The sequence below is a fragment of the Zonotrichia leucophrys genome, unplaced genomic scaffold, assembly GCF_028769735.1.
Source record: "Zonotrichia leucophrys gambelii isolate GWCS_2022_RI unplaced genomic scaffold, RI_Zleu_2.0 Scaffold_180_96780, whole genome shotgun sequence".
Lineage (NCBI taxonomy): Eukaryota > Metazoa > Chordata > Aves > Passeriformes > Passerellidae > Zonotrichia > Zonotrichia leucophrys.
The window spans coordinates 69495-86981 of NW_026992385.1; the positions used below are offsets into that span (position 1 = coordinate 69495).

General features: G+C 48.4%; 1 protein-coding gene across 1 annotated transcript; it reads left to right on the top strand.

Moving 5' to 3' along the window:
• Positions 1-12170: 12170 nt before the first annotated feature.
• On the top strand, positions 12171-16673 carry LOC135461131 (uncharacterized). Its single transcript, XM_064738122.1, has 4 exons — positions 12171-12250; positions 12768-12870; positions 14220-14446; positions 16275-16673. The coding sequence occupies exons 3-4, from the start codon at positions 14334-14336 to the stop codon at positions 16585-16587; spliced, it is 426 nt and encodes a 141-aa protein (XP_064594192.1). The 5' UTR covers positions 12171-12250; positions 12768-12870; positions 14220-14333; the 3' UTR covers positions 16588-16673.
• The last annotated feature ends 814 nt before the right edge of the window (positions 16674-17487 follow it).

Consider the following 17487-nt stretch of genomic DNA (forward strand, 5'->3'; position numbering starts at 1 on the left):
CCCGGTGTCCCCAGCCATGTGCACTGGCTGTCACTCGCTGCTGTGGCCACCGCTCCCCTGGCTGGTGGCTCTTCAGATGAAGGGGAAGGAAGCGAGGTCACGTCCGTCCCCACATGGAGGTGGCACCTAGTGGGGGCAGGGTGGGGATAGGATGGGGTTCAGGGTAGAGACCTTTTGGGACATGGGGGTGATGGTGGGACATGGTGGGGACAGAATTTGGAGTCTGAGGTGGTGTAGGGAACCAGAAATAGGTGTCCAGAGGAATGGGGTGCCCAGGGATGGGGTCCCATGGGAATGGGGGTCCCAGTGGATGGATGGACTCAAACTTGGGGATGAGGATGCCAGAACAATGTGGCCTCCAGGGATCTGTGATCATGGGATGGGGACCAAGGGATGGCGGTGCCAGGGGAAAGGGGAACCCTGTGAGAATGTGGGCCCTGGTGGAATCAATGTCCCCAAGGGAATGGGGCTCCCAGGGACTGGAATTACCAGGATGGGGTTCTTTGGGGTAGGAGGTCATGAGGAACTGCAGTCCAGGAAAGGGGTCTTAGGGAAGGAGGGACAAAAGGAAATCAGATTCCCATGATTGGGGTCCCAAATGAATAGGGATGTCAGGGATGGGCAGTGGCTGGGGGGGGGCATAGGGGTCACAGCTCCTTCCCTGGGTGCCTCAGATTTTGGGGTGACCTGTGGCCAGGTGCTGCCCCCTTGGGATGCTTGTTTCCTGTGCAGGTATCACATGGGGGTCCTGGGTAGCTCTGCTTCTGTGCCCTCCCCTGCCCTTGATTTTTTCTCTCTTTATTTCTGTTTTCTTCCTTTTTTTCCTCACTTTTATGCCACGTCCCCTCAACCCCAGTTCCTGGCTCAGCAATCCCGGGAATCACCTGAGCAGGGAACGCATTGGGGGAAGCCATGGGAGGGGGATAATTGGGAGTAAGGAGAGCAGGGAAGGATGGGGAGGCTGTGGGGGATGGAGGCGTTGGGCTGCCCCCCCTCAACACTTTCTTTTTCCTGGACAAAAAGGAAGAGGTCATTTGTGCTGAGAGTCAGATGGCAAAGGGAGGCAGTGTCTGTCCTGGGAGGGCACATCCAGGAGGGTCCTGCTCTGTGAGGTCCCTGTTGTGGGGATGACCTGGGGGAAACCAGTCCAGGGGGTGACACATCCTGGCATGGGGTGTCCTGTCCCCATGGGTGGCAGTTTCAGAAATGTCCCTGCACATTCCTTGCCCGGTGCCTGTCAATGCAAGGATGGGGCCCAGCCCCACTGCACAGGGATGGCCATTGCCCAGCCCTGCTCTGGCCAGCCCCAGGTGGCAGCCAGAACCTGAGGGTCCCCCCTGCCCCCTTGGCTTTGATTCTGGCAGCTTTAGAGCTGCTGCAGAGGTGAGAATTCTGTGGTGGAAAAAGGCCTGCCTGTGGTTTGCTCAGCTCTGCAAGAAGCACAAAACCCAAAGAGAGCCCAAGCAGTGTCTCTTTGAGGACCTTTGATGGGTTTCAGAGCAGGGCTGGCTGGAAACTCCCCATGCAAGGGCAGCTGTGTGGGAACCAGTCCAGAAAGGCAGCAATTGATCATTTTTTCCCTCTCAGCAAGGGACTGAGAGAGCCCCAGAACTACTGCAAATCCCACACCAATCTGCTCAACAACCTGACCTGTTTCCTCCATCTTGAACAAAACCTGCAGCCCTTTGGTACCTCATGGAAAGAATGTTTGGGTTCTGGATGTGCACACCAGAAGAGAGGGAAAAGTCTGGAAATATTGAGCAGGGGCTGCATACAAGGGGTTGGGGAACAGGAGTGTCAGAGCAGGAGCAGGGAGTGCCCAGGCAGGGGAATTCAGGGCAGGCTGGAGTGGATTTACCAGGGAATCAGACCCTGAGACACACATGGGCATTTCCACAGATTCCTGTGCACTGTCCCAAGAATGGGCAGAGCTTCTCCCATTTGGGGCACTGAATCCATGGGAAGTCATTCAAGTTTCAAGGTGGGAATGAGAAAAATTGGGATAATTCCTAAATATGGCTCAACAAAAGGCTTCCTTAGGGGCTGGGTAACTGGCAAGCAGGCAAGGAACAATCCCATGGAGCTGTTGGATACTCAGGGAGATTCCACACACTCTGTGGTATCCACAAGCAAATGCTGCCCTTGGATGCAGCAAGGGGTTCCTAAAGAAAGAAAATAACATCATATTTTGTGATTTGTTTGTGTTTTCATTGTGAGTGACTTGTTGGGAAAGCAATGATTCAAAGTATTCTATAAACCAGCTAATTTTATACCTTGTCAGTTTGATTTATTTTTTATTGGGAAAATAACGGTGTGGGAAAAGATTCTTGCCTTTATTCTGTGGATGTGTAATTTTGTCCCAGCAAAATGGTCATCACGTGTTTGCTGAGGTCACTGAGCTGGGAAATGGCAGTGACAGGAAAAAGCCCAGGAGTGTGTGAGGAAGAGATTGAGAACCTCCCAGGACAGCCTTGGGTTGCCCCCCTGGCCATGAGCACTGTGGGGAATGTGCTGGGTTCTGAGTCACCCCAAAATCTGAGGCAATCCCGGAAGCAGCTTTGATCCCTGTGCCCACCCAGCTATTGCCCATCCCTGGCACCCCCATTCTCCTGGGAACCCAACCATGGGACCCCCATTGCCTCGGTCTCTCCTCCCTGAAGGCCCCCATCCCAGGACTGCCATTGCCCAACACCACCATTGCCTTCATGCCATCCCATGGGCTGCTTCTTCCACCAGAACCCCTGTTCCTGAGGATCTCCTTTTCCCTCTGCACCCCCAACCCCAGCACCCACATGCCATGACCCCAAATCCCTGGGAAACATGTTTCCACAACACCCCCAGCCCTGGAACCCTCCAGGCATGGAGACCCCAATTCCCCTGGTGCCCTATTCTCCTGGACACCCATCCTTGGTTCCCCACATCCCCTGAGCCCTCCACTCCTGGCAGCACCTTCCCCCACCATGTCCTCAGACTATGCAGCCTTGTCCCCATCCTGTGACCAGCCTGTCTCCACTCTGCCCCCACTGTAGGGCCACCTACACATGGGGACAGATGTGACCTCGCTTCCTTCCCCTTCATCCAAATAGCCACCAGCCACGGGAGCAGTGGCCACAGCAGCGAGTGACAGTGAGACAGAGTAGGTGAAGTGTCTGGGAGAGGTGAAGGGTCTGTGGAGCTAAAGCTGAAGGAGAGGCCGCGTTCCAGAGACAGCAAGGAGACAGAGAAAGAAAAACAGAAAAACCACGAGGTCAATCTGCCCCCGACTTAGGAATTCCTTCGATAAAGAAGAATTAGTGCTAAATGTCATGTGGAATGAATATGTATGAACTTATTGTGAAACTGTATGCATATGCATTTGGAAGGGGGATAAAAGGAGGTCTGAAATCTTCAGGGGTACGCATGCCCTTTTGGGGAGTCTTGCGTCCGGCGCGCGTCGTAATAAAGCATACCGAGCTTTACAACTTTTACAAGTTGTGAGGTTTCTTCTTTTCTCCGCAAAACATTTTGGCTAGCCAAGGCAGGAGTTCTCTGTCCCCGCGGGCAGGGGGGATAGACGGACCTCCATGGTGCGCCCCAGGATTTTTTCCTGGTGGGGCTCCGCTTGTCTCAACTTGCCACCTGCAAGGACAGACAACGACCCGCTGGCCTGCGGAGGAGAATACGGTATGTATGGGGCCCCAGGGGGGGAGGAAGGAGAGAAAAGGAGTAAACCACCCAGAGACGTCTGGGTTCATGGGTTCAGCTGATAGAGCAGCTGTATTAGAGATGGGGTTCAGCTGATAGAGCAGCTGTATTAGAGGCCGGGTTCGTCGTTCTGATGGAGCAGACGGCTAGCGGCTTTGGGGGTAAGCCGGGTGAACCCGTGTATGTGTGTATTGAGGATTCATAGTTCTGATGGAGCAGAACTGGTGAGCCCGTGTGTTTTGTTTGTGTGTGTGTGATGTCCGGACACTGTGTTGCTGTATGGTTAATGTGTGTGGCCAGTGCACTGTGTTTGTGATCGTGCAGGTGATATGTGTATGGTGTATAAAAGAGAGTAAATCTACAGTGCCCTACAGTGCGGGGATGGGTCAGTACTCCCCGTGTTTGAAGCAGCCGAGTGAGGCCAGAGGCGCCGGCTGCAGCAGGCTGCGGGGGCAAGGAGAGAAGTGCCCTGCGGAGAAGTGAGTGGAGGAATGTCAGTGATGGTATTTATCGTGTTTGAATGTAGTGATTTGTGTAGATTTGGTACATTTTAACCGTGAGTATGAGCTCAGAGAGTTCCTTTGCCTTGGATGTTTGGACTTGATCTCTAGACTGTGTGCTGTTATTTTGATTGTGTCCAGGAAAAATTGATTTGAGTAAATGCCGAATTATAGTGTGCTGTGTTGTGTTGAGAAAAGTGAGCACTTTGAGAAATATGCCCTTTCCCAGTGATTTTGTGTGGTGATGTTCTTCCGCTGCATTGTGGTAATTTGATTCTCAGATTGTATAGTGGTGTTTGTGGAGATTTTAAGATTTTGTTGCAACAAGAGTAGCATTTTACATAGGAGAACTATAGTACGGTGATTTATGTTTAACTTCGATAAAGCGAGTTAAAGGAATTCCAAGAATTCTCCCCCTCATAGTAATTCAAGCCATGGCTCTAGTGAATTTGAGATAAGGGGGAGGGGGGGGAGTGAGTGCGTGTGTCTGTGTCTGCAGGTATATCAGAGTTTTGGCTGTGACTAGCACAGCCTTTTTGCAAAGCAGCAAAACAAGTGTAAGTAGACACAGTGCTTAATTAGATTGTGCAAGAAGAGAACTAGAAAAGACTGATATTTTGTAAAACAGAGTTTATATAGAAGGGATGAATGAGATGAATTAGTTAATGAGACTTATGAGATTTATGAGACTTCGGTTGGTACTGCAGTAAGTCTTTACTGGAAACAATCCGCTGAAAGGATTTAAAGTTCTCTGTAATAAACAGAATAGCCAGCCTTTGCGGGCAATTTTGGGGAGCCTTTGGTACATCAAGAGGCTAGCAGGCTGTGTGAGGTGACAGTGGCTGCGCCCTGGGCACAGGGACAGCTCTGGCTGCCCTGTCTCCCCAGGGAACACGGGAATGGCCTGTGAGCAAAAGCTGGATGTGCAGGTATTATTGCAGTGCGGTGTTTATGAGAAACACTGGTATTGCTGTTTTGCTGTTCCAATAAGTGTCAGGGTACACGCCCCGAGTGTAAATTAAAGGTTTCTGGTCAAGCGGATTCAGAACCTAAGGTCTTAGAGCTTGTGTGTGGGAATTACATCTGATACCTGCCACCTGGAGCTGTGTGTATAGGAGGAAAACTGAGAAACTACTGTGAAGGTCTGTAAAAAGGTTCAAATGGAAGCGAGATAGGGCAAGGAGAAATAAATAATGAGAACTGACCAGAGCAAACAGGTTCCTAAATTAGCCCCTTTTGGGAGGGGCTCATTGGGAGGAGGTTGCCAGTAAGAGCAGCTCAGAAAATAAAAAGATTTATAGTGCTTCATTGCTGTTAGTACTGTTTTATAATAGGAAGATAAATGGGATAGTTTTTGTATGCTGAAATGTCTTTTGTCTTAAGAAATCACCCAGAATGACAAAGAGACTGTGAGATCGGACTGCTCTCTGGTCTTGGCCCCTGAAAAGGAAAACAAGGCAAAGAGAAAGCAAATCAAACATGTTGTTCAGCATGCAGCATAAGATAGCAACGTATGAAATCAGGCAAGGATTATCATGCTGAAATGCAAAGCAATCACAGTTCGCAAAATGAGTACATATGATTTGTAAAGGCTTCCTCCCAAGGTAAGGGAGGAGGGGTAAAGGTAACCTTCCCAAAAGGGAAGAATTTTTGTCAGCACAAGGGTTATGTGTTCAGTTTTAAATAAAGCTTTAGTACCTGTGGAGAATGTTTATGTTGTAGTGTGGGGAATGAACAACTGGCCAGTCTGAAAAGGCATACTTTTGCAAACCTTTAAAGTAACATGTGTACTATGTGTACCTAAAAGCTTTTGTACAATTCGCTCAATTTGCTAAACATTCTCAAATGAGAAAGGTTACTCTGGAGGCAAATAATATAAAGATGTTAGGCTTAATATTAACAGACACTGAAATTAAGAAAGACATTAGTAAGGAGATATTAGAATAAGTAAATAAGTGTTTTCAAGGGTATGGGCCTCTGCTGCACCAGGGAGAGTGAAAGATGCTCCCCCATGGGATGCTCCCCCATCAAGCTTAATGAAAGAACACAACCAGTGAGAACTGAGTAGTACCCTCAAAAGGAAGGTAAGGAAGGAATCAGTCCAATAACTGGTAGTACTGGATTAAGGGCTGTCAATAAGATAACACAGAATTTGTACCCTGTGGTAGCAAATCCATAGACCTTACTAACCTTGTTTAACACCTGAGCTAACCTGGTTCACTGTTTTAGGCCTAAGAGATGCCTTCTTTTGCCTCCCTATCCACGAAGCCAGCCAGAACATTTTTGCATTCAAACACAAGCTCACATAGTCCATGTGCCTGGAGGCTTCAAAATTCTCCACTCCGAGTGGAGAACAGCTTGCAAAGACCCAGAGTCCCAGGAAGCTCCACAAGAGGAAAGGAGGCTGTTGCAGTACATGGACGATCTTCTAGTAGCCACTCGGACGAGGGAAGCAAGGGAAGCCTGGACGGTAAGCCTTTTGAATTTCCTAGGACTCCAAGGATGCAGAGTCTCAAAGAAAAAGGCACAGGTAGTGAAACAGAAGGTAATCTACCTGGAGTAAGAAGTGAGTGCTGAGCAGCAGACTTTAAGGCAGGGAAGCCCTATGCCAAACCCTGAACCCCAGACAACGAAAGAACTCCAAACCTTCTTAGGCATGGCAGTGTAGTGCCAGCTGTGGGTTCATAATTGTGGACTGTTCTCCAGACCCCTCTATGCTCTTATTGCCAATGGGAACTGAGATCTCCAGTGGACAAGAGACACCACACGGGCCTTTCGCCAGCTAGAGAGTCCCCTCATGTCGGCTCCAGCTTTGAAACTTCCAGATGTAAGTAAAGCATTCTTTCTATTTTTCCATGCAAGGAATTGCTCTGGGAATATTGGCTCAAGACTTGGGTCCATACCGGAGGGCAGTTGCTTACCTCTCTAAGCAACTAGATGCAACAGCCAAAGGATGGCCAGGTTGCCTCAGAGCTGTAGCAGCAGTTGTGCTGAACATTCAAGAGGCACACAAGTTTATCCTGGGACAAAAATGACTGTGCTAGTGTCCCACACAGTGTCTGCAGTACTGGAAGTAAAGGGTGGCCACTGGCTTTTCACCAGAGAAGTTTCTGAAATACCAGGCCATCATGGTAGAGCAAGATGATGTAGAGATAGTGGTGACTAATATTGTCAACCCAGCTTCTTTTCTCAGTGGAATCAAGGAGAAGCAGTACACCATGATTGCCTAGAGACCACTGAAGCTACCTACTCCAGCCGCCCAGACTTAAAGGACACTCCTCCAGACGATGCAGAGACCTGGTTCACTGACAAGAAAGCGACATTGCAAAATTCACAGTGACTACCTGCAGAGAGGTAATAGAGTCTGGACCCTTACCAACAGGTACCTCTGCACAGGATGCTGAGATAAATGCATGGACCCATGCCTTAGAAACAGCAAAAGGCATTCAGAGTTGTGCATGCACATGGAGCCATCTGGAAGGAGAGGGGACTGCTGACCTCACAGGGAAAGAAGAGACAATCCAGCTGCTGGAAGCAGTTCGGCTACCTGAAAAAGCATATTAAGGCACACCAGAGAGTGAGCTTAAAATTGGAGGAAAGAAATGAGCTGGCGGATGGAGAGGCAAAGAAAGCAGCAAAGGGTGAGGTACAGATTTTCCTCGAAGGTAAGCCATAATACAATAATACTAATCAAAAGAGACGTACAACTGCAAGGGGTGAGCTACCATTGAAAGAGAGCTAGTAATCCCTTCCCATTTTCGTGGTTACTAGTAAAAGAAGAGCACTAGAAAACACACTAGGGCCTAATTACTTAAAGCCTTTTATAGAGTGTGGCTCCTTTCTCGAAATGACCAAGGCTGCGAGTGATACAGAGTGCACTGGAATGAAGTGTTGACTTTGAAGTAGTAATTCCCACAGGCTTTCTAGAACACACATCTGATTGAAAAGACTGTTGTATCATTGTCAGGAATCTATATGCCACTATCACTCAGGTGAGCTGATAATGTGATCCTTGCCTCCAGACTAACCTCAAAATACCCCCGGGCCAAAACTTAGTCAGACTGGGAGAGGCCATGGGCCTGTATAGCAGTGGCAAATCAACTTTTCAGAACTCCCAAGGAAAGGGGGGTATCAGTATTTACTGGCATTAATAGATACATTTTCAGGGCGGCCAGAAACATTCCCCACCAGAACTGTCAAAGCTCAAGAAGTGACCAGATCATTTTTACAAGAGATATTACCACGCTTCAGAGTTCCAGCCACAATATCCTCAGATAAAAAATCACCTTTCATTTCCAAAATAGTGCAACAGATTAGTAGCCATCTGGGCATAGATTAAGAACTTCACACCCCATACCGCCCCCAGTCAAGCGGCCAGGGGGAGAGAATGAATCATTTGATTAAGCAGCAAATCATAAGACTGGGGCAAGAAGCTCTTCCACTAGCACTATTGCAAATTCAAACTAAACCTTTTGAGCTAAAGGAATGCTGAATCCTTTTGGAATGCCTTATAGAAGACCATAGAATACAAGGGGAATGTCCAGAATGTCCACTTACATGGTGGCATTAAGCAAACAGCTCAGAGTAATTGAGAAACTTGTGGCTGGAACTCGGAGCAGGGAGTTGGATAGCCTGGGGTTGATGTATATGTTAAGTCTCTTACAGAGAAGACTTCGGAACCACAGTGGGAGAGACCACTGCAAGTACCTCTCACCACCTTCACTGCAATCAAAATCAAGGAGCAGAATGCTGGATCCATCACTCTCGGGTGAAGAAGGCCCAGAAGCCCCTTCAGGAGTGACACCAGGAGACAATGAACTGAGACTAAAACTTATTTGGGCAAAATGAGTATATTGCGGTCGGGAGTAGCTCATACTTTAGTGTACAGAATTGTTTTGTATGGAATTATAACTGAAGTTTTAAACTAGAGAGTACCTCTACCCAAAGCAATGCTGAATGGCCTTGGTCCCTGGCATTTAATCAGTATACTGGATCCATAGGAAAACCTTCTGAGATAAAGAAGGTTTATATTAAACATATCTACTGTAGTAATCCACGAGAATCAAGTATGTGAGGAGTAAGAATAGCAAGAACAGGAGCTGTGAACACTTCAAGGAATCTGAAGCGAAGAAATCAAAGTAAAGTGCTTAGTCATCAAAAGGATGGCTTATGAGAGACCAGATGTAATTAGTGTCTGAACCTCCCCTGGTGTATATGAACACCAGGAAGTCTGTGATGACCTAAGTGAATCAGACAGTTGGTGTAATTTCACCCTGATACAGCCTGTAGGCAATGAATTTAGGCTCTTCTCTCAAGATTTCCCCTCCATTATCTTCTGCCCTGAACACAGTCCACAGCTTGATCTTAGCTAAGGGCAAGGTGGGTGACCAGGAGAGACATTCCTGCTTGCCACACATCTGGGAAATCAGGTGCTTTGGAGGGAGAGAGAGAAGTTAAAATTCCCTGAAGTCTCTACATTTCAGAACAAACATCTGTCTCAAGTATGACCTAAACCTCTGTCAGATACACTTGTGAAGTGTGTCTGAATTTGTAGTATGAGCCCAGCACATCCCTCTGGCAGGGAGGGATGATCATGGACAGAAAGCAGTTCCTGTTCCCCATAACAAACATCTAACTGGCATATTAGGGACAAGATTAGGAGTTTTAAATAGAATTGATTCAGAAATACTGATGAATAAACTGGCTGCTGCAGCAGGTAGCCTAACAAAATTGAAGCAGCCTTTATAGTAATCTCTACTGGCATTAGGAACTAGCCAGTGACAGATTTCAAAAGTACTGCCAAAGTAAAGAAGAATGAACAGGCCGGGGACCAAGACCACAAATTGATAGTAGAAGCACTTAGTATAGTTCAAGATAATGTGTCTTTAGCTTTCAGTTGTATACAAGCACAGTTATGGATACAAGCAACAGCAGCTCTGATCATATAGGAAAGGGGTGAAGGTAATTTTCCAGCTCAAATTCAGAAAATTGAATGGGATAATGCAATTGATTTTGAAAGGAAGTTTTAATCCTGGTGGATTATGGTGAATTTCACCTATGATCCTATTTCTAATGTGGCCACTGCCTTTGTGCTTACCATATGTAATGCCACTGTTTATGTTATCCATCCCATCATTGCCCTAAGATTAAACCATGAAGAAACAACACTCTATCCTTCAGAACATAGAGTGTGGGCACAAAAGATGAATGAAAAGTGGCAGGTAAGTAAACTTAGAATCCTGCATTACTAGAGAACAAATGGGATTCATTTGTGAAAGCAATACTGCTAATGCCCAGGATGTGTTTGGACACTGAACAGAGTATTTGTCACTTTGAAATTCATCCAGTCACTGACCAGAAAACTGTGCTCGTATATACTGGAAAAGGGTGATGTTTGAGAACTGTTTGGCTGCTGTACAAATTAATAGCAATGATGTTATTCTGTCTAGTAGAAACCATTCTAATCTCTGTATTTGTATTTGTAATTTTGTTAAGATTATTGGGTGTGATTTTTCGTATTTGGTACCAGTAACATCCCACCAGCTGATTACAGCCAATTACACAATGTATCACAGACTACCACCTACCCCTATCGGGGTGAACCTTACATTGGTAAAACAATTAATTAAGCACCAAGACTTATTAGAAGTCTTGAAAGAATCCGAGAAAGTGGAAAGAAACCTTAATTACTGTCCAACATGGTACAAAAGAAATAACCAGAGTTCTACAAAGAATAAAATACGGATAATCACTGGTGAGATGTGATCTTTGGGTGATCACCAACTGCAAATGGAACCTTTGATAAGTTGTGCCACCCTATTCTAGTTTTACTAATATTAGTTGGGATAAGCTTAGGATTATCTATTACATTGTTAATTTGGAACTGGAGAATGCTACAACGAATAGCTGTACTAACCTCTTTGTCGAATGTACATGGTAAGCGCTAAAAGACACTTATTGTCGTGGAAATTTTCCTTAAGTAAAAGAATTTACTTATTTCCTAGGAAAGGGGGGAATGAGACAGAATATCCATCCTGAACTAGGTAAAGTGTCTAGGAGAGGTGAAGGGTCTGTGGAGCTAAAGCTGAAGGAGAGGCCGCGTTCCAGAGACAGCAAGGAGACAGAGAAAGAAAAACAGAAAAACCACGAGGTCAATCTGCCCCGACTTAGGAATTCCTTCGATAAAGAAGAATTAGTGCTAAATGTCATGTGGAATGAATATGTATGAACTTAATTTGAAACTGTATGCATATGCATTTGGAAGGGGGATAAAAAGGGGACTCGGAGTCTCCAGGGGCACGCATGCCCTTTTGGGGAGTCTTGCGTCCGGCGCGCGTCGTAATAAAGCATACCGGGCTTTACAACTTTTACAAGTTGTGAGGTTTCTTCTTTTCTCCGCAAAACACTAGGAACCTTGAGCTTTCTGTAAATAAAGGAAAGCTGGCATTTGAAGACTGGTTGAAAGGACTGAAACTTCGATTAAAACATATGGAAATGGCAATGCCAAATTCCTTGGATGGTACCAAACATCTGAACCCGGGCCATCGTGGCACTGCCTGTAAATCAGTGAACAGGAAGGACAGGCAATGCAGGCTGTGCCAGGGAGCCTGAAGTTTGACCAAACAGTTGCTTTTAACTATCAGGCTGCTTCCCTTAAAGAGGAGGGTTTCTCCCCACCAGAAGAACCAGTTGTTTAACTGTCAGGCTGGTCTTACCTAGAGATTTCTTGCAAAGATAAAAGCTTTGGGCCAATAATTTTTAGTTTGAAAGGTTCTCTAACCTTAATCCTTTTCGATTTGGAGGTCAACATGTAATTTTCTTTTTCCCCAAAAGCCCAGCATTTCAGCTGGAGAGTGGTAGCTGTCCCTAAAGAAATAACTTGAGCAGGGTTGAGCTGTTGAAGGTTTTTTAGGTTTGTCTGTTGTGGTTTGTTTTGGGGATTTTAAAATCTTTCTTGCTTGCTTCCTGGAACAGAGAGCACAATTACGGAGCTCAGGACGGCTGGCAGAAATCTCCCCAAGCCCAAGGCTGGCAGAGCTTTACAGGATCCCAGCACCACAGCCTGTGTATGTATGGATGGAAGGATGGATGGATGGGGAATGCGACCTGAGTCACGTGGGAGTGTTGGAAAATGTCAGCCAAGCCCCCAGCGGTGTCAGGGGAACATTCCTGATAAATCCCAGGTGGAGCTGCAGAGTTTCTGGCCCTGGCCACTGGGTGGACTGTGCTGGCTGGGCACTGGCTGGGTCTGCCCCTCGGTATCTCAAATGTCACCTTTTTGCTGCCTTCTCTGTCTTTTCCTCTCCCACTGTGCTTTTTGCATCCCCACTGGGTGTTAATGCCTGTCCTCTGTAGTTGCTCAGTGCAAGCAGTTGCAGCTGCTGCAGCACCTCAGTGCCATCCCTGGGCTGCCTTTAGAACAGACCTGCCCCAGCCTGGATTGGGAAGGGCTGGATCAAACCATTTCTCAGTTCAACGTGCCAGCACTCAGCCAGGGGCTGCATCCTGGCCAGGAGCTGCTCGTGCAGGTGTCCCTCCCTCCCTCCCACTGCAGGTCCCTGTTCATAGTTATTTATTTTCCAGAGATGAGCTCCACCCACCTAAATTCAAACCCCAGCCACCGAAGGAGAGGAGAACCAGTCTGGATTGCCCGGCAACTCGATGGAGGCACTTCAGGACTGGAAAGGTGGAGGCAGCCAGAGCCCTGAAAGAAGTGCAGGATTTTACCCACTCTTCAGGAGCAGAGATAGATTTTCTTGTACACCTACTGCTTGCTTTGCCTCCCCAGCCTGCCAGCACCAAGCCCTGCTCATGCTGAGCTCCCTTTTTGCTGCCCTGCTGTGCTGTGCCCTGACAGTGGGCTGGGCAGCAGGGCCAGTGGCTGGACATGGGCTGAGGGGGAGGGAGAAATAGGAGAGTTTTCCTTGGGGAAGCTGGCTCAGATCCTACAGGCCTGTGCTTAGTGTGGGATTTTTTGTCTTGCTTCCTTCCCCATGTGAGATGAGGCTTTTCTCTGCATCATCATGGTAACACCTCCAGCTTCCCTCCCAGAGCAAGCTGGGATGATCCTGGTCTCCATGGAGCCTCTTCCCAAGGCAGCCAGACTCCCTGTTTGCAGGGCTCTGCTTTCACCCAGAGCTGCTATTGCACTGCTGGCCCTGGAGCTGTCTGACAAAGGGAGACTTTGCAGGGGGTTGTCTCTTCCTCCCAGCATAGAAAATGGCTTGTTTTTCGGGTGCCAGCACCAACTCCTGAGCACCCTCACCTCCCTCGAGGCTTGGAGGGATTCAGGTGCTCCCTGGACGTGGCTCACACTCCCCTGGGAGCGGAGAAGGAGAGAGGGAATCTGTCTCCCTTGCCCATTGTCAGTGTGGCAAGCAGGGCTGGAGCTGCCAGTGCCACTGGGGGCCCTCAGCATTGGCCACAGAGGGGCCTCCCATCCCTGCAGGCCCATCACAAAGTGCTGCTGGAGCAGCTGCTCTTTGGAGAGGCCGTGCAGGACACGTTGTGGGGCTGCCCAAGGATGCTGTGCGGCACCTGTGGAGGGCACTGCTCCCCCTGGAACTCCTCAGGTGCTCCACAGGAAAATTTTGCAGGAGCTTTTGCTGTAGCACCTTGAGAAAGAAGCATTTAAATCAGAGAGAGGGGAAGAGCCTCAGGAGTCAGATGAGCTGGGCTGGACTCCTTCCCTCAGCCCCAAGAGCTCTCACTCTGAGTCTCCTCCTTTTCTAAAAGCAGGAAGTTTTGAAACTTTTTAAAGGCAAGTTGTGCATCAGAGAGAATTTTTACTGTCAGGAGCCATCCCAGTTTACTTTCATGTCATGTACTAATTAATGCATTGACCTGTGAGTATGGGAGAAGATTTTCCCCATGGTCCCTGCACTGGTCAATGGCATGGATGCAGGATGAGGTGAGGGTGATTCTGGCAGTGTTTGGGGAATAGGCCCCTCTGGCTACAGCGGCACTTTGCTCCAAGATGCTCTTCTGCCTCCATTTCCATGCTCAACACCTCAGTCTCTCCTGTCTTCCGTCCAGGCTTTCAGTATCCTGCCACTGCCAGGTGTGCTGCAGCCAGGAGAGAGCCAGCAGGTCTCCTCCACCCTCTCTGGCCACCTCAACACCACCTGCAATGTCCCGGAGCTGTGCCACATGGAGGGAGGCTCCACCTCCGAGGTGCTGGTGCCCAGGGCAGCCTCACGTGTCAGCTCCTCCCTGAGCCCCCAGGAGATCAACTGTAGCTCTCAGGCCCCTCTCAGGGTCAGGTGAGTCAGCCTTCCGTGGGTTCCTGCTCTGCCATGGGTTATTGTCCCTGCATGGCTTCCCTGCTCCAAGGCCTCTGAGCTCAGAGGAGCTGCAGAGCAAAGGCCAGCAGCAACACAGGGATGGCCACTCTGAGCTCCCTGGCTGCCAAGAGAGGAAGGACCTTCTTCTGTTGAGACAGAACCTCTTCTTCTCTATTTGAGTGCTGAGCCCTGCTGGCTTAGCTGCTGTCTGCAGGGCGCTGGGCTCTGGGCTTGCCTTGGCACCACCTCTAGAGGTGTCTGAAAGTCCATGGTGTCGAGTGGCATCTTCTTCATCATCTCCCTTCTTCACCAGAACAGTGGGATTGTGGTATGGGCAGGCGTGGGGCACAGAGCAAACCTTGCTTTGGGTCCTGCTCCTGCCAGAGATGAAGTCCTTGCACTGCTGATTTGCCAGGGTTCTCCTTATGGTGGGACAGCAGCCAGAAAGGCTCCTGTCCTTTAGGCTCCCCTGCAGCTGCAGCCGTGGGCAAGCACAGGAGAAGCTCAGCTCCAGCAAGGCAGCCCAGCTCAGGACACACAGGCCAAGTGTGGAGCTGGGAGTGGAGGCTGCTTAAAGCCAGCCTGTGCAGCAGGACTTCTTCAGGCCAGGCTGAAGCTGGTTTCATGGGGAGGAGATGGATGAGGCTGCTTCCAATGGTTTCCATGGCAGCCAGCACTGGTTTGCTTGGTCCCAGCTGGGTTCCAGCAGGAAATCTGCCTGACAAGAGCCTGTCTTGCAGGAGAGGAGTTCCTGCAGCCTTTGCTTTCTGACTGATAGGATTGTTCTCATGAAGGAGCAGGCTAGGAGTCGTTAAAACTGAAGATCACGGACAGAGACTCTCTAACTAATTAAAGTTAGACTGTGGGATGTTTATTAACACCGGCGGGCAGCACCAGAGCCATCCCTAAAAGGCGTGACCGCGCTGTCCAAGGTTCTTTGCCCTCTCTTTATTTCCCAAGATCTTACATACTATACATTGCACAACCCCAGCACCTCCCATCCCTGCTCTGTATTCAAATGAGGCCATTGGTCCTTCACTCCTGTGCAATTCTTCCCTTGAACTGGGTCAATGGTCTCAAAGTGGGTCAGGGGTCTTTATCAGGTCTCTGTGACCCTCTGGCACCATCCAAGGTCCCCAACTTAGTGATTGATTGACATCAAGCCCAGGTGCTAACCATTGTTCTACTGGTTTCAAGATGTTCTTATACCAGTTCACTTCCTCCACTTCCTTCTAGAAAGATGCTCCTAATGGTAAACAATAGAACAATCAGCTCCAGCTTAAGCATCTCATAATCATTAACCTATGGTCTGCCTATCTAACCTACATCCTGATCAATGGGAATTGCTTCTAACCCTCAGCTGAAATCTGAGCTCTTTAAAATCATGCTTCAGCTATGCCCAGGGAGAAGGGGGCTGAATGAGCTGAGTAAGAACTGTAGGAGAGCTAAGCAGATGTCAGCAATCTGTGCTGTGCTTTAAACTGGGAAGCCAGGAGACAAAGGGCGTTTCCAGGCACCAGCACAGAGAGCTGCTGGATCAGCCTTTGGCAGGGGCTGGAGGGGTCTGGCTGTACCTTCAGAGGGAGCTTGCACTGTCAACACCTTATGATGGCAAAGCTCAGGTTTGGCTGGTCCTGGAGGTCCCCTTCCACCAATTCCCTCACTTGGGATGTTCCCAGCCTCTGTGGGTTGAGGAGAATTCACGGAAATGGCCTCAGGGTCAAGGAATGAAGTGCAGGGCCAGCCAGGACTAGGGAGCCCAAGGTTCTGGTGGGACTCTCAGCCATATTTTCTGTTTTGTCTGCAGAAGGGAGCTGAAGGAGCCAGCTCAAAAGGTCAAGGAGGAGGCAAAAGCCCTAGAGGAGGAAGAGAGGAGGAAGGAGGAAGAGAGGCAGAAGAAGCGAAAGAAGAGTGTCTCTGTTGGGAAGCAAGCTCCAAAACCAGCAAGGGGGAAAACCAAGACCCAAGAGAATAAGGAAACCAAAATCCCAGAGAGGAAGGAAACCAAAATCCCAGAGAAGAATGAAGCCAAAATCTCAGAGAAGAAGGAAGCCAAAGACCCAAAGAAGGGGGAACCCAAAGCCGTCAAGGAGGGGGGAACTGAAATCCCAAAGGACTAAGCTAAGATGGAGAAGAACCCTTTATTCTTTATTCATACAACTCATTTTACACAGTTTAACACACCTTGTGTGCACCTTTAGTTCATTCATAGATTTCTTGCCAGTTATTCTATTAGTGGTTAATAAAATAGATTTTACTTGTGCATCAAATCTCTCTATTGTATTGTTTACCTCTTCACTGATTCTCATGGGACAAATCCCTTGTTATTGCAGGTGCATTTGTTTTTTACCCTCAGAACAGAATGGTCACAAAGTCTCATTCTCAAAATAGCTTCACATGGGATCTTGTAACTGCTTAGCTGCACTCAGAAGAGATGATAGGCCAGCTATTGATATGGCCGAACAAGGCTTCATTTCAAAAGGCCTTTCTTTTATCATTATTCTACCTGTCTATGACATCTCCCGTGGTGTCCTTGGACCCACATTGTCACAACTGGCCCACGGTTCCATGAGGTTCCCCAGTGTCACCATGGTGTCCTTGGACCCACATTGTCACAACTGACCCAAGGTTCCATGAGGTTCCCCTGTGTCACCGTGGTCACTGTCAGAGGCTGGATGAGATCAGTGTCCTGAGACACCGTGGGATGATCTGTCACTCAGTCACACAGTGGGGACAGCACTAACCCAGCCCTGATTGCCTGTGCGATCAGAAATCCCACCTGGGGGAGGCTCACAAGGACCCGGGGGCTTAAAAACACAGAGCACAAGGTGAGCCCCTGGTATGGACTCTGCCTTCTCCTGGGGTTTGTGCCTCACCCACACTGGAACCCTAGGAGCTGTTAGTCATATGTGTGTCTTTCTATAGAGCTTCTGTCTTTCTGTCTCTCTCTTTCTTCTCCTTCTAATGCTCTTTATATGGAACATTTTTGGATACCCTAACAGCATACGTGTTTTAATGTT

Coding starts and splice junctions, on each gene's coding strand:
- LOC135461131 (XM_064738122.1), top strand. CDS start 14,334: ATGGAGGGAGGCTCCACCTCCGAGGTGCTGGTGCCCAGGGCAGCCTCA. Junction 14,447..16,274: donor CAGGCCCCTCTCAGGGTCAG/GTGAGTCAGCCT, acceptor TTTTGTCTGCAG/AAGGGAGCTGAAGGAGCCAG.